This window comes from Mus caroli, chromosome 3 (genome assembly GCF_900094665.2).
Source record: "Mus caroli chromosome 3, CAROLI_EIJ_v1.1, whole genome shotgun sequence".
In the NCBI taxonomy this organism is placed as follows: Eukaryota; Metazoa; Chordata; class Mammalia; order Rodentia; family Muridae; genus Mus; species Mus caroli.
In genome coordinates, this window is record NC_034572.1 from 101939888 (window position 1) to 101963193 (window position 23306).

General features: G+C 50.3%; 1 protein-coding gene and 1 long non-coding RNA gene across 4 annotated transcripts in view; one reads left to right on the forward strand and one right to left on the reverse strand.

The window, feature by feature from the left end:
* Positions 1-23306, forward strand: part of LOC110291498 — a 108053-nt gene that overhangs the window by 37166 nt on the left and 47581 nt on the right. The window lies entirely within an intron of this gene.
* Positions 123-19603, reverse strand: Csf1 (colony stimulating factor 1). Of its 3 annotated transcripts, none has more exons than XM_021158675.2 (9): positions 19031-19223; positions 15648-15770; positions 14464-14526; positions 12780-12950; positions 9340-9487; positions 7183-8198; positions 6184-6236; positions 5803-5861; positions 123-2270 (listed from the first exon to the last, which is right to left on the reverse strand). In XM_021158675.2, the coding sequence occupies exons 1-8, from the start codon at positions 19067-19069 to the stop codon at positions 5816-5818; spliced, it is 1659 nt and encodes a 552-aa protein (XP_021014334.1). In that variant the 5' UTR covers positions 19070-19223; the 3' UTR covers positions 123-2270; positions 5803-5815. The 3 variants fall into 3 exon arrangements, with proteins under 3 accessions (XP_021014334.1, XP_029331263.1, XP_021014335.1); XM_029475403.1 differs by having other exon boundaries at positions 180-2270; positions 7183-7313; positions 19031-19603; XM_021158676.2 differs by lacking the exon at positions 123-2270 and adding an exon at positions 4483-4933 and having other exon boundaries at positions 19031-19603.

Genomic DNA, 23306 nt, shown 5'->3' on the forward strand with positions numbered 1-23306 from the left:
TTTTCCTATTAAACAGATATGCAGATGAATGCCTTTGGACATCAATAGTACAGAAGGCTTTAGAAACAAGACTGGAATCCAGAGAAAACTTTCTCCATGCACCTTGAAAAAAATTTCTGAGCCGGCTCCCTCCCACCTACTGTTGCTGCCCACGCCCCCAAAACAAGTTTTCCCATGACTCACACGTGGCAGCTTGTGCACTTCTTTTATTATTAAATATAAAAGCAGCTTCCTATTTTTTAAATAGATATTTAAATGACCTTATATAAAATAATTCACCACTTCCAAGTATAAAAAACGCAGTCTCACAGTTTGTGAGGCAGTGCTCCCTCTGGGCTTTCTCAGAGGAGAGAAGGGTTCCTAATGCACACGGGGCGGCTTGGGGCTCCCCTGCTCCGATGTAACCAGGCACCCACAAAGAGCTTCTTGCAATGGGTTGGATTTTCTCTTCTGTCTTTAATAATATATGTTTAAGGCGGAGGGGTAGAGAATGCCTTGTTTGTTTTGTTTTGTTTTGTTTCTGTGTTTTTCCTTCTATTTTAAAATATGTATTTTCTAGCATGGAAATAGTCTGTAGCCAGAAGGCTAAGTAAGCCCCACAAGAAAGTCTCCAGTGTCCTCCCCTGCTGTCTCAGGACAGGGCTGGTGGAGCTTACAGACCACTCTCCTCCTAGATTCATGGCCTGAAAGATTATTGACCCAGTAGCCAGGGAGGGCAGGAAAGGGGGACTCAGCAGCATAAAGAGACCAAGGGGCAAATGAGAGCCCTGTCACCCATGCCCAGGTCACCACAGACAAGCTTGGCCCGGGAAACAGAGGGCATTGGAGCAAGTTGGAAGTAAACAACCCTTTTTTTTTTTTTCCCTTTGACCCTTCTCTAAACCTGGCTTGCTTGGCTAGAGATGGCAGAGTCCGGTAGGTGAGACTGGGAGGGTACCCTTGCCTACCTGGGTCAGGTTTGGAGAACAAAGGCCAGAAGAGGGTGGGGTTGGAGTGTGGAGCTCAGTCCCTAGAGCTTGTGACAAGACAACCTGCTCAGCTCCAGGTTTCAGACAACAGGAAGGAGGCTGGCTGAGGGGCTAGAGTATAGAGATCAATTTCAAGCTTAGGGGTGCACACATATTTTCAAGACCCATTCTCATTCATAGCTCTGCCTGTGGCCTTTGTCTCTGCCTCCCCTTCCTCTCTCCCTTCCACTAGTCACTTCCCTCCTGGGAATGTCAAAGTGCAAGATGCAGAAACCTGGGCAAGGAACACAGCCCAAAGACCAGCTCCGACTGGTAGCCCAGGCGGTTCTCCCACAGCTTCACCATGGACAATCAAAGGCTGAGGCAGGGGAAGGTTGGGGCTCAGGGGCTCCCTCAGTCAACACATGAGGCCAGCTCAGTGCAAGAAGCTGAGGAGAGGCTGAAGGAAGTGGGAGAACATTCGGACGGATGGTCGCTCATAGGGATGGATGGGACAGGCTGTTCAGCAGGCAGGTTCAGTATTCACAGTGCAATGGCTTCCTTCATGAGGGGTGCCTCTGCTGGGCAAAAGAACTCTGGCAGGGGCTATGGGCAGGAGAAGACGAGGCTAGAACTGTCTTCCTCTTGGCATCATGAGCCAGGTCAGGTCCTGAGGGGCAGGGCTGGTCTCCCTCCTTCCTGGCTATCAGCAGAGGGCACTTAGGCAAGTTGAGGGTGTAGACCCCTTTAAGCTGTCGACACAAGCAGCCAAAGGCCTCCTCTTCCCGTCTTTTGGGCTGCATGCCTTTATGCCTTTACGGGAAGTCGGGCAGATGCTGTCCCACCCTTTGAGTATCAGGCTCTCTTCTTGGGAAACAGGTCCCTGCCTGTCCATGCTGGGATTCCTTGGCACCAGTTGGGTCTTCTGGGCACAGGGCTCTTCTGTTCCTTCTCATCTGTCCTGGTCTCCCATGGGCCGTCCAGGCTAGTGAGTCCCTTGCCAGGTTCTGGTTTTGAGAGGAGGAAGCAGCCCCTAAGGGAAAGGGTCCTGAGCTGCTGAGCTGCCCTTCCTCCAATGCAGGGAGCCTCCAGGGCCCACAATAAATAGTGGCAGTATGTGGGGGGCATCCTCCAGCCCTTTCTCTTTGGTTGAGAGTCTAAGGGTGAGGATGGAAAGACCCCATCAAAGCTGCTTTCATCCAGTCTTGGTAGGCAGGAGCTCTGGTAGTAGCAGGCCACATTCCCAGGAAGATGGTAGGAGAGGGTAGTGGTGGATGTTCCCATAATGTCTCCTTCCATAAAGAGATAGTCCTGTGTGCCCAGCTGTAGGGGAAAGAAGGGAAGAAGGCTGGTCAGCAGTGGGAGTGTGGGGAGGGTCGCTAAGGACATAGTTGGGGGAGGTGTGGCATTCCTGTGGGTTGTTGGCTGGCTTAAGGCAAGACTTCCTCTGGTCATTTTCCTGGCCCTCTAGGCGACCCCAGACACCACAGAGAGACCAGGCAGCTTTGCCTGGCAGCAGTCCAAGCCTTTGGATATCCTGGCCTCACCTCCTACCTCTCCTCCTGGGGGAGTAGTGACCACAAAATGAGGGACTAAGACTGGAGGAGGTCGAGGCCAAGAGAGAGAGGGCTTATTGCTCTAGCAAATGGGAGCAGGGAACAAGCTCTTGAATGCCCCTACTAGGCTACTTCTCAGGTAAGGCCATCTCAGTAGTCTTAGACCAATGACCTAAGGTGATCTCTGCCAACTCTCATACCATTCCTTAGAGGATATCTGCACAGAAGACACTTGGGCTTGAGGGGCAGAGGGTAGAGACAATACCAGGAAAAGGGAGGGCTTGCCCTGTCAACAGGCATGCTCACCCCGAGCAGCCTAGCCTCCTCCCAGATGGGATGAGGGACTTGCCTCTTGTCATCCATGGGAGCCAGGGCCCTGCCCTCTCCCCACACCACCCCCATCTTTGTCCCCTTGTCCAGCATCCTCAGAACTCTTTGTTCCATAGCAGAAATCCCCTGGACTCCAGCCAACAGTTTGACTTTGGACCCTGTATGGCGCCTCCCCAGTAATGTCCATAGCCCCACTGGTCAAGCCTATGATGGGTATAAAAGAAAATGAGACCTACAGCCTTTGGCCCCCAGCCTATTCCCATGCTTTGGATAGGAAACAAGAAGGAACTATAAACTGGGCATGAGCCATACTGGTACAGCCAGGCCACAGGCTCTGGTAGGGCCCATCGGGAAGAAGGCCCCAGAGGGCATGCCCTAGCCTCTAACTCAACTCCCAGTTTCCTGGGGCCGAGGGCCTGGGTTTTCTACAGCTTAGTGACCTTTTCTTAGTCCCCACTTCTGTGTGCCCCACTCATCTCCTTGTCAGAGTATTGGTCAATCAGGGCACAGACACTCAGTTCCCATAGGTTCCTTGAGCCTGGAATGGGGATCAGGTTAGATCTGCGCTAACTGAGTGAAATCTTGAAATCCTTAGGTGAGAAACGTAAAATCTTGGGCAGGTCTAAGAGTTAGGAGGCATGGGAAGGACAACTGGGTACAGAGAAACCAGGGCCGAGGACAAGGTCATAGGTGGCAGGGAGGAAGAACCCTGGTAGCCCTTGGTAAGGTGACACAGCACTGAGCCCCAAAATCCCCAGCAACCTTTACTCTCTGATTCAGTTCAGAGGGACTCTGTGTCCTTGTAGCTGTTCCAATGAGCCAGCTAATTCATTTCACCCGTCTCCACCCACATTACTGCTGAGTGGGTCCCCAGGATTCTAGATATGGGTTGCTGCTTGCTTTAATCCAAATAAATCTCGCTGGCTCTGAGCATCTGTGATATTTCCTCTGTCTGGGGAAGGGGCTTAGACACATCATCCTACACATGGGACAGTTTGCTTACATGTGGCAAGGGGTATAACTGGAAACTTCAACGGATCACACAGCTAGTTTGCCATCCAGTCAGTCAGCAAATCAACTAAGCACTCTGCCAGCTAGTTAGCCAATCAACTCATCAATCAAGAACTAGTCAGTTAAGTAGTTACCAGCTAGTTGGCCAAGTAGTCAGTTAGCCAGCTAGCTGGTAAGATGAGTTGATTAGTTGGCTAGTTAATTGGTCAGCCAGAAGGCTGGTCAGTTAGAGAAATCTGGCCGGGGTTAGTTGGTGATTCAGACCTGAAACCAGCTACCAACATTTACTAAGTTTTTGACAAGGATAGAGGGGGCACTGTCTGTACTAGAATTAATGAAGTGAAGGGAAAAAAAAATAAAAAGGAAGATAGTCCCTGCCCTCTAGGGGCTTACAATCTTCTTAGTGCAAAATTTACATATATACATAAAATATTATTTAAAATACATAAAACAACATCCAAATGTGTGTGGATTAATATAGCATCAGCCATATACAACAGAGCAGAATGAATTAAAAGATCAACCAGAGGGATATGGAATATTTTAGGAAGGGAAGGCTTCTGGATAGGCTGGTGTGGGTGGGTGTAGAGAGGAAGAATACAGGTCACATCTCCACCAATAATGTGGGCAAGAACAACAAAAGACACGCATTAATGTGCAGGGGACCCAACCAGGAGTTATAAAGTGACCGAATTAGGAACTAAAACACTTTCAGTAGGCTCAGGACATGGGCAGAAAACAACAAGGAGTTTTAACAAAGGTGAGCACCAGCTACACTTTGGCTAAAACAGTTGTGTCCAAGTATGGGAGTATGGGATGGCGACGGTCTACTGGACAAAGGCTCACAGGAAATAGAACTGGGGTTTTTAATAGACTACAAGCTCAACATATGACAATATATGGTGCAGCTGTTAAAACTAATGTGATCTTAATCTGCAAGAGTAGAAGAGTACTGTCCAGATCAAGGAAGACAACCGTCCCACTGTACTCTGAGCTGGTCAGACAACATCTGGAGTACTGTGTCCAGGGCTGGGCGCCACATTTTCAGAGGGACATTGACAAACGAGTGTGTCCAGGATGGTGAGGGGTCTGAAAACCATATCATATAAGGAATGTTTGAGGGGCTTGGCCACACTTAACACAGAGAATTTTAAAAGGGGACATGAACAGCTGACTTTAAATATCAGACCTCATGAGAAGATGAGAGAGGATTGGTCGGGGAAGGGAAGAAAGGAAGGCAGCTTTGCCTACATAAGGAAGGAACTCCCCCAGTGTTGTGTGTTGTGACTCCAATGTTGTGTGTAGTTGAGCAGTCTGGCATGCAGAGAACTTGCCTGGAACTGGAAGTGTGTGTGTGTGTGCAGGAAGCTGGCTGACTCCCTGTGGGGGATGCAGAGTAACCTTTTTAGGCTGGGACACTGGGCCAAATGACCTCTTGACAGCTCTCCCAAGACTAAATTCTACGGCACCGTGATCCTAAATCAGGGAGGCAGCAATAACCTTGGCTTGGGAGTAGGACCAGATAAGGCACAGTTTGGCAAGAAGAAGATGCTGAGGAGGTCAGGGCTCAGCACCAAGCTGGAAATGCTCGTATTTGAAGGGGGCTGGCGGCCATGCAGAGGCTAATGAAAATTCTCCAGGGTGGTAAAGACCTTGTAAAAGCCTCATTAGAGGAGGAAGAATGTGGTTGCTTTAGGATCAGATGCAACAGCAAGAATAGAAACATAATGCAGAGGTTGCAGTAACTGGTCCAGGGCAGGGATTCAGGAGCAAGTGGAGACCTGAGGCCTGGAAGAGAGGGGCCTAGCTAGACGTGATGATGAATGTATGGGCTTGGGAGTGGAATAGGGAGAGGAAGTTGAAATGTGTGGGCCTCCTGGGCATCAGGTGGTTTCTACCTGGGTACCTGGAGATAGTTCTTTTTAAGGGATAGAGAGATATCAAAATCAGAACCTTACCGTAGAATCCTTTCTACACTGGCAGTTCCACCTGTCTGCCCTCATCCTGGGTCAGGGAGCTGCAGGCAGAACACAGGGATGACATAAGACTTCAGCAGGAGCATGGAACTGAGGGTACCTCCTAGCTTATCCCCAACTCTGCACATGGGTTCCATCTATGTGAGATTTAGAAGACCCAGAACTGCCCAACTCCAGGAAGAAATCAGGAGAAAGCTCCACTGTCATGGGAAGAAGAGAGGCCCTTCTTTCTTGGTACCCACCCTGCTCTGCAGCTTTATCTCCTTAGGGCAAGGGGGGAGAAGCCTCTCTTTCAATCTTGAGGGGAAGCAGGTCCCAAGACAGACATCCAGTGACTCCTATAGCCCCACTCCAACTGCTCACCTGTCCTCTGGTCGCCCCACAGAAGAATTCAATGTCTGAGGGTCTCGATGGCTCTGAGAACAAAAATGATTTATCTCACTGAGGTGCTGGCGTGCCCCTGAGCATCACTGAGAGAGTTGCTAGAATTCCTCCCACTACCCCAAAGCATGCACAGCTGGGGGAGATTCCTGGGCCTCTGAGGATGGGTGCTCCTTCTCCTGTCCCCTCCCATGTAGAATACCACCTACAGGCCCTCAAGCTCCCAGAACCGCATTCTCCCCCGCTTCCTCCCCTCTCCCGTTTGATTGTTTTAAGAATATTCCCCCTCCCCTCTCTCCCTCTCTCTCTCTCCCTCTCCCATCCCCTCTCCCATCCCTTCTCCCTCTCCCTCTCTCTCATTTTTTCAAGTCAGGGTTTCTTTGCTTAACAACCCTGGCTGCCCTGGTGCTCTGTAGATCATGCTGACCTCAAATTCACAGAGATCCATCCACCTGCCTCTGCCTCTGCCTCTTGAGTTCCCAGCCAAGAATTCTCCTTTCTACAGGATTCTGTTCTCATTCTTTCTCAATGATCTCAAGGATGCTGGAAACCTCTTAAATTTATTTATTTATATATTTATTTATTTATTTGACAGAATCTCTCTATGTAGCTCTGGCTAACCTAGAACTTATCCTTTCTTAATGATCTTGAGGCTGGAGAACTCATTAATTAATTGATTAATTATTTTCTTAGACAGGATCTCTCTATGTAGCTTCGGCTAGCCTAGAACTTGCTTTGTTGACCAGTAGATCAGAGGCCTGCCTGTACCTCTGGATTGCTAGGGTTAAATGCACACCACCAAACCTGGCAGCTCCTGTTTCTTGAAGCCACACTCCATCACTACCATCTACCCTTCGGGCTGTCATCCCCACCTTCCAGTAACTATATAACGTATTGGAACCTGGTTAGCCTACAGCCTGTATCCTACCCAGCCTTTGTTCTGCCCCATAGGATGTCTTCCTCTCTTGGGGTCCTCCTTACCCTCCACTTCCACCTGTAGAACAGGAGGCCCCCAACAGCCAGCAAGACTAGGATGATGCCGGGCACCAGCAGGTGGAAGACAGACTCAGGGATCTGGGGGTCAGAGGATCCCTCATGCTGCTCCACATGGCCTGTGTCAGTCAAAGGAATGGAATTAAAACGGGCCACAGGCCTGGCTGCCCCCTCACTTGCTGGTCCTCCTTCCAGCTCTGCAGGGCTCCTTCGATCCCTGGTACTTCTCTTGCCCTCAAGCTCCCCAAGGGGCAGCACAATGCCCCAAGAGTGGCTTTTGGGAAGCAGTAACTGAGCAACGGGGGTGGCTGAGTTGCTGACTCGTTGGGGATTCGGTGTCACAATATGGGGAGAGCCTGGCTCCTGGTGGTCTCCACGCAGCGTAGATGTACCATCTGTCTTCTCAGGAATATTATTCTGTGTCTGGCCAGTGGGTCTCATAGGGTTCACCTCTGTCAACAGCGTGTCTGTTATATCTGCTGGCTTTTGGTCCTCTGTTGATTTAGGGAATGGAGATGCTGAGAGGGCCCTGGGTCTGTCAGTCTCTGCCTGGATGCTGCCCCCTACAGGCTTGGAGGGGGAGAACTTCACTTCCTGGGTCAAAAATCCCTCACTAGCCTCTCCAGAAGCTTCTTCTAGGACCCAGTTAGTGCCCAGTGCAGATTCAAGAATGTCTTCCACCCCAGGGATGGGCCCCCCCGCAGAAGGATGAGGTCGTGAGTCCTCAGTGAATCTGTCCCCGTGGTTTGGTTGCTCTGTTGACTCGAGGGTCTGGCAGGTACTCCTGGGTGGTCGCTGCTTGGCACTGCCTGGGTCCTCTATGCGAAGGGGAAGCTCACTGGGCAAGAGGGAGCTGCCCTCTGTCCTCTGAGAATCATCCCAAGCCAAGCCAGCCAGAGGGGCCATGGAGGGGGCGGGGGGCTGGTGAGGGGAGGCAGAGGCCGGGTCACTGCTAGGGGTGGCTTTAGGGTACAGGCAGTTGCAATCAGGCTTGGTCACCACATCTGAAAGAACCACAGAGAGGGGGAGAGAGAAAGATGGGGAGGAGATAGAGTCACCAGCCTCCAGCACAGCTCCCCCAGAGGGGCTAAGAGGGGCATATGGCCCTGGGGCATGGGAAGGGGTCCCTCTTCTAACACAGCCCTGGGGCTGGGGAGAGGGCAGGACAGTAATAAACGATCATGACACAGAACTCAGGCAGGAGGGGTCAATATGCAGGGGATATGGACTAGGATCCAAAAGCAAGGTACAGACAAACAGAGAAGGACTGAGGTGAGGAAGGCCACAGGACAGTGTACTGGGGCTCTAGCTGGCCAGAAGCCAAGCCAGGGGTTAGCAGCACCCAGGCCACGGGGCTAAGCAATCGCTCCTGGATTAACACAAGACACTCAGAAGCCTCCAAGACACTGGTTTCATGCACAGCCAGGAGTGGAACCACCTCAGCCACTGCCACAGGCAGGGCAAGGCCAGGGCTGGAAAGCAGCCAAAGTTCAGGGTTTTGGAATTGAAGCACTAAGGCTGGACGTGGCTATTGTCTGGTTGCAGGACCTCAGCCCCTGCCTTGGGGAGCGAGGCTGAATGCAGGACACACGTGGCACAGGATGCAGAGACGAGTACACGCAGAGTGCACAGGTAGAGAGAGTTTGAATGATGTTCAGACTTCAAATCCAGCCTTATCCCTTGAGGGGACATCCAAGGCATCCTGGGGACTTCTGGAGCCAGGTTATCCTGGTGTTTTGCAGCAGAGCTCCTGGAGCAATGACCCTGATTGCCAGATGGAACATCTGCTCTTTCCGGAACCCCCATTTATTCAGCCAGCCTGCAGAGCCCGGGGGACGCCACCATGCCTATATGGCTTTCTAAGAAAGGTCCCCTTACCCATTCACTACCATCACAGTTACCAGTAGGGGCCTTCTTGATGCTGCCACATGAAGTTTGGCAGTGAGACAGTACATGCAGGCATAAGTCAGTATACATGCACACACATGTCAGCAGAGACATGTGCTCAGGACCTTAAGGTACATGAAGCCACACGAGTACACAAAACACAGAAACACACTTAGCACCCAGGCTGCCTCTGGGATTCCCCTAGCCCCATCTCACCTTGCACACACCCTTCCTGTAGCTGACCCCTTCTGTGCTTACCTCGGCTAGAGCACTTAGCAAAGCTGTTGTTGCAGTTCTTGGTAAAAATTCTCCAGTCCTTTTCAAGGAGATTCTTTGTTTCATTAAAGAAATTCTTGATCTTCTCCAGCAGCTGGAGAGGAGTCTCATGGAAAGTTCGGACACAGGCCTGGAGGAGAGTGGAGCCCCCTTTGGTAAGCGTGAACATGGGCTACCTCTCACTGATATTTCTGTCAAATTCTCTTGGGGTTTCTCACATGCATTTCCTTTCCCCCTTTTGTTTCCTCCCTTACATCTTCTCTGCTTTGCAGCAGCATCAGTCTTGAGGTTGAGAGATGTGTCATTTAGTCAGAGATCCATCTAACACACATGTTTAAGTGCCAGATATATGGTAACTTACCTGGGCATCATGCAATGAACAAAAGAGAAGTGGTTCCTGGCCAAGCTGGGCACTGAGTCCAGCAGACACTAGCACTGAACACATTGTTACAAGTCACAGTGACTCTAAAGAGAGTGTCCTGAACCATCAGAAGGTGTGTAACAAATGGGCGATAGATGAGGGCCCAGGGAGAAGATCTCCAAAGGAACAGCTAAAAGATGAGCAAGGGAAGAGAACGAAGTTGGGCCAGAGATGATAGAAGATGCAAGGGCCCTGGGGCAGGAAAGCATGAGTCAGCAAAAGAGTGAAAGAAGGCTGGAGAGGCTGCAGCTCTGCCACGTGGGAAGAAAGTGGCGAGGGATGCAGCTGAAAGGGCTCTGCCAAGGCCAAGAATTTGTTGACTCTGCCAGGAACTTGTAATTCACAAAGCCAACCAGAAACTGAAAACCTGCTGGGGAGGTTTAAAACCATGGTATAAAACTGTATTTTAGGAAAAGCATCTTGGTACGGTGTAGAGAACAGACCTGGGGAGACCAGAGGAGATGAGGTCCTTGGCTGGTGCCACATTTTGGAAGAAGAGCTGAGGACGCCCTGGCCTGTCTGTTGAGTGGTTTTTCTCCTCTGCCTTGGGCCCAGGTGCTCACACTCACACTCCATGCAGCTCGGAGAAGCCAGGCCCTCCTGAGTTCTTCCTTCCTCACCAGCTGCTCCTTCAGGCTCTGTGCCAGAGTTCCTTTTAAATACTGCAGTGCTGCAGGGTTCTGCCCTGGGTCCACCTCACCTTTCACAGCAAGCTATGTGTGTTACAGCTTATTTCCAGAATGCCAACTTTCCCCCTTGAAGTTGAGCTGTTCTGGGAAGAACAATAGGTTTTCCACGGCTACTATAGCTCCCTTGATTACATTACTGCATCTCTCTGGCCGGCCCATAGCAGGCTTATAAACAGTTACTAGACAAATAATGAATGAAATGACCTGGGCTTGGATTCATCACTCAGCAGCTAGGTGAGAATAGACCGGCTTTCTGTGGATTCATCTCCTTGTTTGTGATGTTAGAGCAACAGCACGCCAGCCTCTCCCAGGAGCTGTTAAGTCAGGCCAGCTGGCTCTGTCCTGCAGTGTCTTTATAAAGCTGTTTCCTTCAAACCTGCCTTATATGCTGTAGAAGAAACCAGGCATCCTCCCTTAGTACCTGACACCCAAGCTTTCTCAGTGTGGAGCCTGCTGGTTCCGGAGCTCATACTCTTTTTCTGAGCCATGTGGCTAGACTTGGCTCCTTGGGCTTACACTGTCTTTCCCCTGAGCCACCCCGCAGCATGCACTGAGTGAATGGTCACCGGCCCAGAAGAGACTGAGGGGCTTCTATCTCAACCATTGATGGGGCAGCTTCGCAAAATGCAGATTCCCAGGCTCACCTATGAGCTCAGGAAAGTAGAGTCCATAACAGTGATGCTGGGACTCTGCATTTTAAATAAGCTCTTGGGTGAATCTCTGCATGGTAAAGAACCAGCCTTTCCTTCACCAGAAAGCCACCCCAGAACATCTGCTTCTCTGTCCCCTTTGGAGCGAAGTTCCTCTACGTTGTGGTCTCTGTTTCCTCTCTTTTCTCCCCACCTGCCTCCAACAGCAATCTCCATGCTGCCAAGTGAGACAGACCAATGGACACTATCTTATTTGACTTCTCAGCCTCCTTTGATAAAGCTTCTGGCTCCTTCCATTTGGAAGCCCTGCCCTCTCTAGGTTTTCCTCCTACCTCAGGCTGCATTGCATTCAGGATTCAGGATCCTGGATCCCATTTTCTTCTCACTAGGGTGAGAAGGGTGGGCAGGGCTGTGCAGTTCTGTGGCTGTACAAACAGCATCTATATGTCCAGCATTCACAGTCATGAGCCACCCCTGCAGCTGTTAGATGTGCCTCACACCAAAATGAGCTCTTCTCTCAAACCTACTCTGCCTGAGGTCATCCTTATTTTAACATTAGTGAGAACTCCAGGGACTCAAGATGAGAGCATCCTCACTCACCCTTCCCCTTCTGCCAGGAAGCATGGAGTCCTGTCTGTCTGGAGGGATCATGCCCACTCACCTCCATTTCCCCTGCTCCCCTCCAGTTCAACTCACCACCATGCCCAGCTTGGCTGAACCTCCTGCTGGCCTCCTGCCCTTCATTCCTGCTCTCCACAGTGTCCTCACCACCAGATGGTCTTCCATCATATATGACATCGTGTCTTTCGCTAGCTTATGGTGGCTTCTTTCAAATTTAGACCAAAAGCCCACCTCTTTGACACCACGAATGAATGCGGTGCTTCCTGACTTGGCTCCCTCCTGTCCACACCCCATGCCTGGGCCATGGTGAGCCGCTTTGGATTTCTGGATGCAAACCTTTCTGGTTACCCTAGGGCTTGAGCATAGCGCTCCCCACTCTGCTTCTCTGTCCGTGGCTCTTACTGCTCTTCCTCACACTGGAGCGCCCGTTAAAGTTTTCTTGCTTAGAAGCTGCCTTTGCCTCTTCCCCTCTGCATCCTCATTACGTTAGCTCCTCACTGCACACTCAAGAGTCTCGGGTTCCTGTTCCTCTCACTGTCACCCAGGGCTCCCCTCACCTGCTGCTCTACACTTCTCCAATGCTGTTAGCATCATTGTCCATTCACATACTTGCTCATTTTAGCTGCCTCAGCACCCCTCCTCTCGTCATAATTGTGGGGATTTTTTGCCCTTTTTTTTTTAAATCATAGCTCATTTCTGGTGTTCAGAACAGCCCTTGATGGTCACTCAGTAAGGTGCTGAATGAATGAAGAGCCCTTCTGATCATATTTATAGGTGTCATCATTTAACAGCTGCCTACCTCACTTGGCTATAAGCCCTGTAAGGGTGGGAAGGGGAATTTCTTGTCTCAAGGATATCCTCAGGGTCCAGCACTGTGCCTTCTGTCTAATGAATGCTTGATAAAGGCGGATGACATAAGAAATAAATGGGCAAGGGAGTAAGTTAGCAAGGTTCAGGCACGGTGAGCATATGAGGCAGGGTGGGACCTCTGTAGCCTCCCTCTGCCCTTCTCTGGTGCTCCAGCCCCAGAATCCAGCCTACCTTGTTCTGCTCCTCATAGTCCTTGGTAAAGCAACTGTTCAGGTTATTCGAGAGCTCCTGGAGCCTCTCAGTGGCGTTGGCATTGGGGGTGTTGTCTTTAAAGCGCATGGTCTCATCTATTATGTCTTGTACCAGAAAAAAGGCCTTCTTTAGGTAGCAAACAGGATCATCCTGGAATACAGGAACCAGGAGGTTAGCACCTGGCCATGGTGGCCTGGGAACCCAGGCTTTATATATGAGACGATCACACCCTAGGCAGACAGAGGGCTATAGCCTGCCACCCTGTACTCTGAGGAAGGGACACACCACCCTGGTGATGAGGATGGTAATACCCTTGGCCTGTGTTTTGTTTTCGTTCTTTAAATCAACCATAATGGAGAGTTGGGCTGGCGTGAAGGAAAGGTGGATTCTGGTTGGAGAGAGCTTTTCTGCAATGCAGCTTTATTCAGGAGACACAGGGGAGGGTGGGTTTCAGCCTTGCTGCCCCTTAGTGTTCTCTCTCTCTCCTTTCAGTTTACTTCCACTTTTTTTTTTTTTGCCATATGGCCCCCTCAAAACCTCCAAAATATAAAAATACTGAGGGAGGACTACCTCACTGTCAAAAGTATAGCCTTGGGTTTTGTCTCCAAGGATACAGTAGTTGGTTCAAAGACAGAAACTACTTTTATCTCTGTATCTCTAGTGCCTGATCCAATAAATAGGTGCCATGGTGCAAGTGAAGGAGCAAGAGAATGGATAGAGGAAACCCTGAGACTATGCAGGCCATGGCATGTTCACAGAGATGCATGGGTCTAGTGTATGAGAGCTCAGAGATAGAAGGAATTCTGGGTAGTCTCACTGTTCTCTTGAGGCTTGAATATAGGGAGGTGTGTAGCACAGGGATCAGCCGGGCACATGGAAGGGATGGAAAGGCATCACAAAGAGCTGATGCAAAAGCTGGGGAGCAGAATGAAGCAGAGGAGGGAAATGAACGTAGGGTGTGGTAGGTACTGCAGACTTGGAACTAGACTGTGCTTTCTCCTGGAGCCATGGGGTTCCTAACAGGTAAGGCGAAATAAGTGAAGGCTTTGGGGTTTCAGAGGGCTCCCCCTAGTGGTAAGATGGAGAGTGCCCTAGAATCAGGGAAGTCAAGAAGCCCCTGAAAATTTCCAAGGGACTGGGGAGGATAGAGGGACAGCACCCCAAGGTGCAGAGAGGCAGTATTGGCTGCACTGGGTGGCTGGTCAGTTAGGTGTGGGGTAGAAAGCCAGGCTAGACTGCCTTCCTGTCTCTGGCCAGTGGATTGGAGAAGATGTGATCTAAAAAATAAAGCACATTTTTACTTTACAAGGTATAGCATTCCTGGGCTCAAATTAAGCCTCTATCACTTAGCTACGCATGCTCCTTAATCTCTGCATGGGTAACAAGCAATATTTGTGGACCTCAGAATGGTAGTGTTAGGATTAATTGGGGAATGTGCCTAGCATTTAGCAAGTACCTGATTTATACCAGGTCAAAGTAAGGAAACAGAAGGACTTAAGCTCTGGACCCTACCCAGCCCTGCAAGCTGGAACTTGACACTTGAGCACCCAGGGACCCTCATCTTGTCTGCTCTAGGTTTTCTGCTGCCTTCATGCTGTTCCATGCCACCACAGAGCAGGCCGTGAGTATTCATTTAAGCACCTTACAAACACTTGCTACTCACCAGCTGTTCCTGGTCTACAAATTCAAAGGCAATCTGGCATGAAGTCTCCATTTGGCTGTCGATCTGTGAGATAGAACAGGCCAGTGGTTACATGGTACCTACAGGTCCACTCAGCTTCAGGATGGGGTGAAGCTTCAGGTGAATGATGTTCTAACTTTACCTCCCTAAAACAATGCCAAAATGACAGACCCACAGCTGGGAAAAGCTGTATCTCCAAATGCCCAGAGTACTTAAAAGCAAACAACAAACAGACACTTTTACTTTGACCTATGAAATCACACAATCTAGTCTGTATAAGGAAGAATTATCTCTAGGAAAATATAGGATGTAATCTTTTCTGGAAGGTGGTAAGCGCTCTATCATGAAAAGCCTCAGGGAGAGGCTGGCTGAGCTCTGGGGAGTCTGGGTCTCTAGCCCTTGCCTCTCCCTGGAGCAGAGACCATGACGGCACTCATGGCCTTGGGCCTGCCATGGAAGCTGCATGCAGAGGGTGCTGTTAAGAAGGGAGATTGGGAGGGTCAGCTCCGGGGCCCAAGTTCAGGCTCTGCACAAGGCCTTACCCACTGGTGCCCCACCCTGCCGGGCTTGTGGAATAAATTCTTTAGTGAGAGGAGTAGGAACCATGACAACAACTGGATCCTGCCTGGGTAGATGACATTTAGAATTGTTGAAGAGTGCATTAAGCCTATTAGAATGGGACCTGGGTTCCTTCCCGGCCCAGATGAGCAGGGCACCCCAACCTCAGGGGCAAGGGTCAGGGGAATGAAGGCAGAAGGCACAGAGTTAGGCTAGAGCCTCCCATCTAAATTTGGGTGGGGCCCTGGTGCCAGGCGGTCAGGGATCTGGCTATCCAGGAGCAGGATGAACCATCTGGACCCAGCAGGCAGACTGGGCTGACTTCCCAAAGGAGGCATTGTCTGCGTCAGAGCAGGGTCAAGGAGCAGTTTAGAATCCATAGTGGACATTCCTGGACAACCATTAACCCAGGCAGCAGTTAGAAGCCCACCCTATTCACTACAGGTGACCCAGACTAAGGGGTTGGGAAGACCTAAGAAGATCAATGAGAGAAGTACCAGGAGAGCCATTATCCACTTGACTGTTTTCTGTAAGCCTCTCTTTGACTCTGCCTTCTGGCTTGCTACCTCAGTTTCCTCAGTGAGGAGAAGGCATGGTCTCATACTCACCAACTGCTGCAGGACCTTCAGGTGTCCATTCCCAATCATGTGGCTACAGTGTTCTGACACCTCCTTGGCAATACTCCTGCTCACGAGGAGACAGACCAGCAGCAGCCGGGAGCCCAGCCATGTCTATAACAGAAGGGAGTCATGTCTTTCCAGCACTTCCTCTCCCTAGCTACCCCCATGTCCCACTAAGGGCAAAGAAACAATGCCCCATTCCCATACTGCAGCACCATTAGATTCTTATCAGCCAGGGCACCACCTCACTCTTCCCTTGATAATAGCCCAAATGCCACCTTCTCCAAGAACTCTTCTGAGGTTAACCCAGGGCAGCTCAACAATACAGAGTACTTTAAAAGACAATTTTAAAAGGCTTATTGTTTTTGTTTTGTGTTTATGAATATTTTGCCTGCTTGCATGCACACACTCTGTGTGCTTCTTTCTTGGAATCCCCTGGACCTGGAGGTATGAATGGTTGTGAGCCATCATCTAGATTCTGGGATTTGAACCTGGATCCACTGCAAGAGCAACAAGTGTTTTTAAATGATGAGCCACCTTTCCATCTTACAGAGAATGTCTAATGATAATACTGGTAGTGTGCCAACCAGTATGTTTTAGTGACTGAGAGACTCAAGGGTAAGATTTTCTATCCTTTTAACTTTTAACACTGAGACAAATAGATACCTTGTAAGTTGGCTTCAAATTTGTGGTCAGTCACTAGCTTTCAGATTGCAAGCCAGAAACACTCATTACCCCTGGCACCTTCCTTCCTTCCCACCTGGTCCCACAGGTCTGGTTCTACAGGGGAAACACTGGGAATTCAGCTCCAGTGGGAGACCTCCTAGAGCCTTGGACTTGCATTTCAAGAAGAGTCCAGCTGACTAATCAAGGACAATGCTTTGTTTCACTGCTAGCATCTGTCTATCTGAGACCCATCAGGCCCTTCATCTAGTCAGCAAGCCACAGCAAGAAAGTTCTCTCCTTTTCGTCAACACCCACCTGGCCCTGCAGCTGCTCATCCCCGGGTCTGGCTCCTGACACCTGACTGGGTCCTTCCTTTCTCCTTTCTTCCTTCCTCCTCCTCTACCCTAAAATCCTTCCATCCCTTCGGGCTCCAATAGGGTATCCCGGGAGATGCCAGCCTGGGGCAGAGGGACTCTTGGGCTTTCTTTCCCTGGCCTGAGGCTGCCATTCTGAGCATTCTGGCTGCTGATATCCCCCAATTCAGGGAAATGCTGGCAGGGTGGAGTGATGACTGGCACCTTCTTGGATCTGGGCTCTGCCCCAATAGTCCAGATGATGAGACAAATGTTGCAAATAGGAGCGCATTGGAAAAACACAGGGAGGCTATGAAACAGTCCATAACAACACTGGGTTACGTCTAAAAGCCCAAAGCCTTGCCAGTGAGAACCAGGGAGGAAAGGCAGCTTTGGCTGGTCCGTGCGGAGAGAAGAGTGAGACCTTAAAGGGTGGAAGATGCTGATGGGCGTTAAGGCACAGGGTTGCCTAATGCCATTACGCACAGGACCTGTTAGGTTCCTTGCCTGACCTCAGAGAGAGAGAGACAGAGAGACAGAGATTCAGAGACAGACAGACACAGAGAGACAGACACAGAGAGACAGACACAGAGAGAAAGAGGCGGGGGGAGAGAGTACAGCCAGCTATGGGTTGATAAACTGCATTGGGCATGGTTGGGCAATTGGAAAGTTAGTCCTGAGTGGGAGTGGCAGCCCCGGTCTCCAGAACCCCAGGCTCAGAACCTGATAAAGGAAATGACTGTGCAGAAGACGACTCTGGAGCAGGCTGGTATCACTCAGTCTGTCAGTCCATGTGTGTATGGTACGGAGGAAAGGACCCGGGAATGGAGATGTTCAGAAATACCTCAACCCAGGAATTTCAAGCCATTGATGTTTCGAGATAGCAAGATAAAGACATTACTTCAGGGCTACCTGGCTTTTGGTGGCATTTCAAGCATGCACAGAAATAATGCACAGCCACTGGCTTCAAAGATGACCAGAGGGAGCCACTCCTGGATCTGGATCTGTAACCCCAATGCTGCCATAGACAGGGATACAGATGGACGCCTAAGGGTTAATACTCTAGCCTGCATCTGGCTGGACAGGCTCTTCCTGGCTTGCTTCTTCCTTCCACCCACTGCCTCAGCCTCTGACTATGAGAGCAGCCTGGAAACTGCAGCAGTTTCTGAGCACTTCAAGACATCACGTTCCATTTTCCAATCAGTACAGTCTGCAGAGACCCGGCCTGACTGCCTGACTGAACCTCCGACTCATCTTGTCTAATTCTGGCCTCCTCTCTTTCCTCTTGTGTCTCCTTGTAGTCTTTCTTTTCTTCCCTCTTCTCTCTTTATGCTTGTTGCATGTGGGATAACTTCTTCCCTTCCCCTCTTAACCCCACCTTCTGCCTCTCGCTGAGCCCCTCTCTCTGCAGTTCTACTTTTCTCTCCTCCCAGACACCTGCAATGCTCTGCCCATCACAAGTTCGGTTCCTACCCTCCAGGTTTTCCCTCTCATTCTCCCCCGAAGCAAGCCCACTTGCTGTGGATTGAAAGTACCATCCTTCACTCTGTAAGAGCCATGCTGTCATCTGCTGCCATTACTGGGGACAGCTTCTGAGCAGCCCATCATCAGCTGCAGCTCTGAACTCTCCTTGCACTTTCTTTCCTCAGTCAGCGGCAGAGTCTAGAATAGCCCCATTTCATTTTCTTCAAGAAAAGATTCGGGTCCAGCTCCCCTCAAAGAGCCACCCAAGTCCCTAATAGCTCCTACACATCCATTGAACAAGTAGCAGCATGCCCATCTCTCTCTCTCTCTCTCTCTCTCTCTCTCTCTCTCTCTCTCTCTCTCCCAACAGGTTGCTCAGCACAGGTCCTGGTGTAAAGCTGAGTGAGCCTGAATTTTCCCTACCCTGAAGGCCCACTCCCAAATGGGGCCTAAAACATGTGCAACAGCCAAAGAAAGATATCTACTGGGGATGATGCCACACTCGGATCTCCTGTCACTCGGAACCTGGAGACCTGGTTGACCATTCTGGCAGACATTTGGCCTGTACCAATCCCTGCGATACCTCCCCTGACCCCCATCTCTCTCTCCAGCCTGTGGGTAGCTCAGTGTTCTCCTCCGTGCAATGGGATGAGCAGCCTTCTCTTTACCTCGCAAAGCGCTGCAGCCCCAGGAGCAGCTATTGAAATACCGCGGGCCTCAGCCGTAGCTTAGAAGCAGTAAGGAAGCCAGAACCCAGGGCCGGGAAGCCTGGGCAGCTGGCGAGAAGGGACTGTCCGCTCCAAGTGGCCCGGCCGAGCTCCCTGCTGCTTGCTGCAGAGCTCCTGCCCCAGCCCGGCCCGGGCCCCGCGCGCCACGGTTGCAGCTTACCGAAGAAGGGCAGCGCCCCGCGGCGCCCCGCGCGGTCATACGGGCAGCTGGGTCCCGGCCCGGCGTGTTGGCCGCCCTGGTTCGCTCGCTCCCTCGCTCGCTAGTGGCTGGAGAGCCCGCGCCCCGGTCGAGGGCCACGCCGCTGTCCTGGGATGCAGAGAGCCGCAGCGACACCGAGAGCACCGAGGCAAACTTTCACTTTCCCCTGGCCGAGCTTCGCTGGCCAGCCCTCGGCACAGCCTTTTAAGCGGGCGGGCTGGCGGGGCATGTGGTTTATGGGAAATCACCCTGGCTCTCCGCCAGACACACACAGACATACACACACACAAACACACTCACAGGCACTGACACATACTACACCCCAGAGGCCCACTGAGCCGCCGACTCCCTTCCCCCAAGCGGGCCGCCTGGTCGTCCCCGCTAGCTCTCTTCCCCGTCGCTCTGTAGCTGTGCAGCCTCCTCAAAGTAATCGGGCTCCACCGCCCTCCCCCGCCCTTCTCAAGCTCTGGACAAGACACTGCCTTTCCTTCTGTGCTCGCCACTCTTGTCAATCTCCTGTGATTGTTCTCGGTCTAATGCTGGCCCCAAGGGACTTTCCCTCTAGGCCCGAAAATCCTCAAATCTGAGCAGGAAACGGACAGAGTACATTGAACAGGACTTGAATGGGGATGGACCAACCACGGGAAGACCAACCAACGCCTCTCTGCTGCAGCTCCCTCATGGAACCCAGGGCAGCAGGTTTGCAGATTGGCTTGCTCCTCCTATGCATTGTTCAGAGAATCTACTATACTACTATACTATCATCTCCCCTGGCTGTAGGGAGAAGTGGGCAGCATCCAGCTACCTGGGTAGGAGAGGAAGGACTTGGTCCTGTGACAACTAGCTGGGTGTTTCTGCACTCTGCCAGAAGACACTTCAGGTGCTTAACCTGAAAGCACTGGCTGGCCCCCTGCTCCTGGGCTGCCAAACCCAGCTTATGTGGAAAGGTTGGTGTGCCTGGACTCTAGATTTCCCTCAACTTTGTTGGAAATGCATTTGTGCAATCACATTTTGTCTTTACATGAGAATGGATCTAGATTAACCTATCAAGAGGAGCCTATAAATTATATTGCCAACATCAGGTTCTTTTTCTTCCTTCCATTTATCCTGATTCAATGTGTTTCAATCCCTTCATGCCCAGATGAGTGGCCTGGTCTCAAAGGGGCACCTTTTGCCACGTATCCTCCATATCCTTGCTCTACCTAGCTCAGAACAACAATGTCCCTCATAAGCCTTTGCTCAGGCTGCTTCCTCTGACATGAAGTCTTCCTTTCCCCCATCCATCTTAAGGTGAATGCCTCACCTTTTAAGGTTATAATCACATCTTATCCTTGTCTTGCAAAGCCTTCTGGGATGCTTCAGGCTGATGGATAATTCCTTCTTTCTGTGTTCCCACTGGACGCAACCCATTCCTCCCAGTTCAGTTGGCATTCATTCATTCTCTACATTATTTTAAACTGGTGGTTCTCAACTTGTGGGTGGCAACCTCTTTGGGGGGGTTCACAAATCAGATATCCTGCATATCATATGCTTTACATTATGATTCATAACAGTAGCAAAATTACACTTGTGAAGTAGCAATGGAATAATTTTGTGGTTGGGGCGTCACCACAACATGAGGAACTGTATTGAAAGGTCTCAGCATTGAGAAGGTTTAGAACCACTGTATACTAGTGATAGTAGTGATTACGTTTGACCTGCACCCTGAGCTGGGAGGCTTCCTCTGGGTAGCACTCCATTTCACTTAACTCTGAACTGATAGACGTAGCACATAATAGGAATTAAATTAACTGGGCAGATGGAATGGATGAGTCACTTGACAGACATTCACTGCTAACTACAGGCCAGTGTAACAGTGACCATGATAATATGGCCCCCTACTCATCTGTGAGCCACTGGAAGCTGAGGGCTTGGGGCAGTGACTGGGACTCAGGGCTTCTCGGAGGAATGCAGAGATAGCACTTGGCCAGAGACATGATCAAGGCTTATTTCCTTCTTTGGTGGAATAGTCTTTATTCTGGTCTGGAACAATAAAGATTTAACCACAGCTCTTAAGACAAAAAGCAAGAGGAAGCCATATAAGTAAGATATGCCTGCAGAGTAGCTGAGAAAAAGATCACATTTTACAGGTTCCATCCTCCTTTACAAACCGGTTTCTGCCCAGGCTTGTGGAGCTTGGAGTTAGAGCATCTTCTACATCAGCACAAGGACCGCTCAGCCATCCATCGCATAAGTGCAAAGCATGGAGCCCCCTTCCCATCCTACTGAAACCCTTCACATATTACCTGAATCCACCATTTACAAGATACCTGCCCTTGACAGCTCTGCACAGTCGTTTGCATTGTGGCGGTGGATGGACACACATCTTTTGCTCTCAAAGTCTATAAAATGAAGCCAATGATTTCTCTTCCATCAAGTTGTTGGGCAAACTAAAGCAAACGTGTGTGTGTGTGTGTGTGTGTGTGTGTGTGTGTGTGTGTGTGTGTTTGTATATACCATGGCATTTGTGTAGGAGTCAAAAGAAAACTAGTGGGAGTTGGGTCTTTCCTTCCACTATGCAGGTCCCGGGGTTGAACGCTGATTATCAGTCTTGGTAGCAGACGCCTTTAACCACCGACCTTCTCACCAGTTCCCATTTTATTATTTTTATTTTTAACTCTCTCATCACTGACACAACAGTGGTGGTGTGGACTTGGGAATCTCAATGCCAGAACTTTCTCCCACCTTGACCACCCACTTGCTGTGTAACTTTAGGCAAATCCTTTCTGTTCTTCTTTCCTTGTTTGCCCAAAGGAAATTATAAAATCTCTGTTCATGTGGCATTACAGAGGAGTGAACAAGACCATCCATAACTGGACTTCCACAGCAGGACTTGTAGCTCCCTTACTTGTGTTACTTTAAAACAAGGCATTGTGCTTCTGGTGGCTAACCAAGCTTTGCCTTCATGCACAAGGAAGTCAAGTCTGAAAGAGCTGATGATGGGTTTAAAGTCACTGCTCCATAGTCTCCTCTGACCGCCCAAAGGGACTGATTCTGGCATCCTCCCCTGTCTGACTCTCTAGAGTCTTCACTGGATTTCAGGGTCCTGTGAATGCAGACAGGCCAGTGTGAGCCCTTCCATGCAAGGGAAATAATGGAATCATAGAATTGAAACCTTTTTAAAATCCTTGTTCTGCTTTAGATGAGGAAATGAAGACCCAGACAGGCTAAGCCACCTCTTCCAGAATCACACAAGAATTATGGGAGTCTGGGATGGGGACACTGAGAGTCAAGTCTGGAATGAGAGGACTCTGGGCTCCATGTGGTTGCTCAGATCATCTGCAGTCTTCCATGCTGACGACTGGTAGAGTCATGTCCGGAGCCAGGTCCTGGGGGAAGAGAGAGAGGAATTTGGCACTGTCTGAGATTTGGGGTTCCAGGGATTTCCAAGCTGCAGCATCACCCAGGAGGCAGCCCTCAGCTGACCGGGAGGGAGGACAGAGGGAGTTTGAGAGAGACCCTCCTTGCTAGAGCAATGAACCAAGGGAAGGGTGAGTGATTGAAAAGAGAGAAATTGAGATGGGTGGCAGGAAATGAGAGAAAACGGCATTAGTAGACTGTTCTGAAACAATTTGTCAGGCAACTTCCTCTGGAGATCTTTCTAGCAAATTGACTGTTACCACACAGGGTGCTCCTCCCATCGTGGTGCATCTCTTATTTTTTCCACCCTTTCTTGTCTTTCTCCCTCCTCTTTTCTACAAAAGTGGGTCCATGGAAGTAGATCAGAATAGGCACTACAGCCTGGGGTTGTACAATGCTGTTCTGAGTCTCAGTGTCCTCGGCAAGGTACTGCACGAAGGTCAGAGTATGTTAGATGTTCCCTCCCCCATACACACAAGCTTAACCAGGTTAGGAAAGTAGAGGTCTCCATGTGATCTCTGGTACTGCTCTTTAAATCACATCTGCAGAGAAGCCATAATGGAGGGACCTTCAGGACCCAGTTTCTCCATCATTTAAATGGGAGTGGTAGCTTCCAACCTTCTGGTGCTTAAGGCTACAGTAGACTTTGGATTTAAAAATTACAAAGTGCCAGTAGTTGATATTTGGAGAAGCTACCAATGTTTGCCTAGCCCACCTCTCCCCACTGGGAAGAAGCCAGCCTTTTCCCTTGTTCCTGTCATTACCCAAAGACCTGATGGCTTTCAGGCTCATGATGTAGGAGGCTTGCCCTCAGAGGGCAAACTCTGCTAGGAGGTCT

Coding starts and splice junctions, on each gene's coding strand:
- Csf1 (XM_021158675.2), bottom strand. CDS start 19,069: ATGACCGCGCGGGGCGCCGCGGGGCGCTGCCCTTCTTCG. Junction 9,488..12,779: donor ACTATGAGGAGCAGAACAAG/GTAGGCTGGATT, acceptor ACTCTCCTCCAG/GCCTGTGTCCGAACTTTCCA. Junction 5,862..6,183: donor GTGGGGCGACCAGAGGACAG/GTGAGCAGTTGG, acceptor TTCTGCCTGCAG/CTCCCTGACCCAGGATGAGG.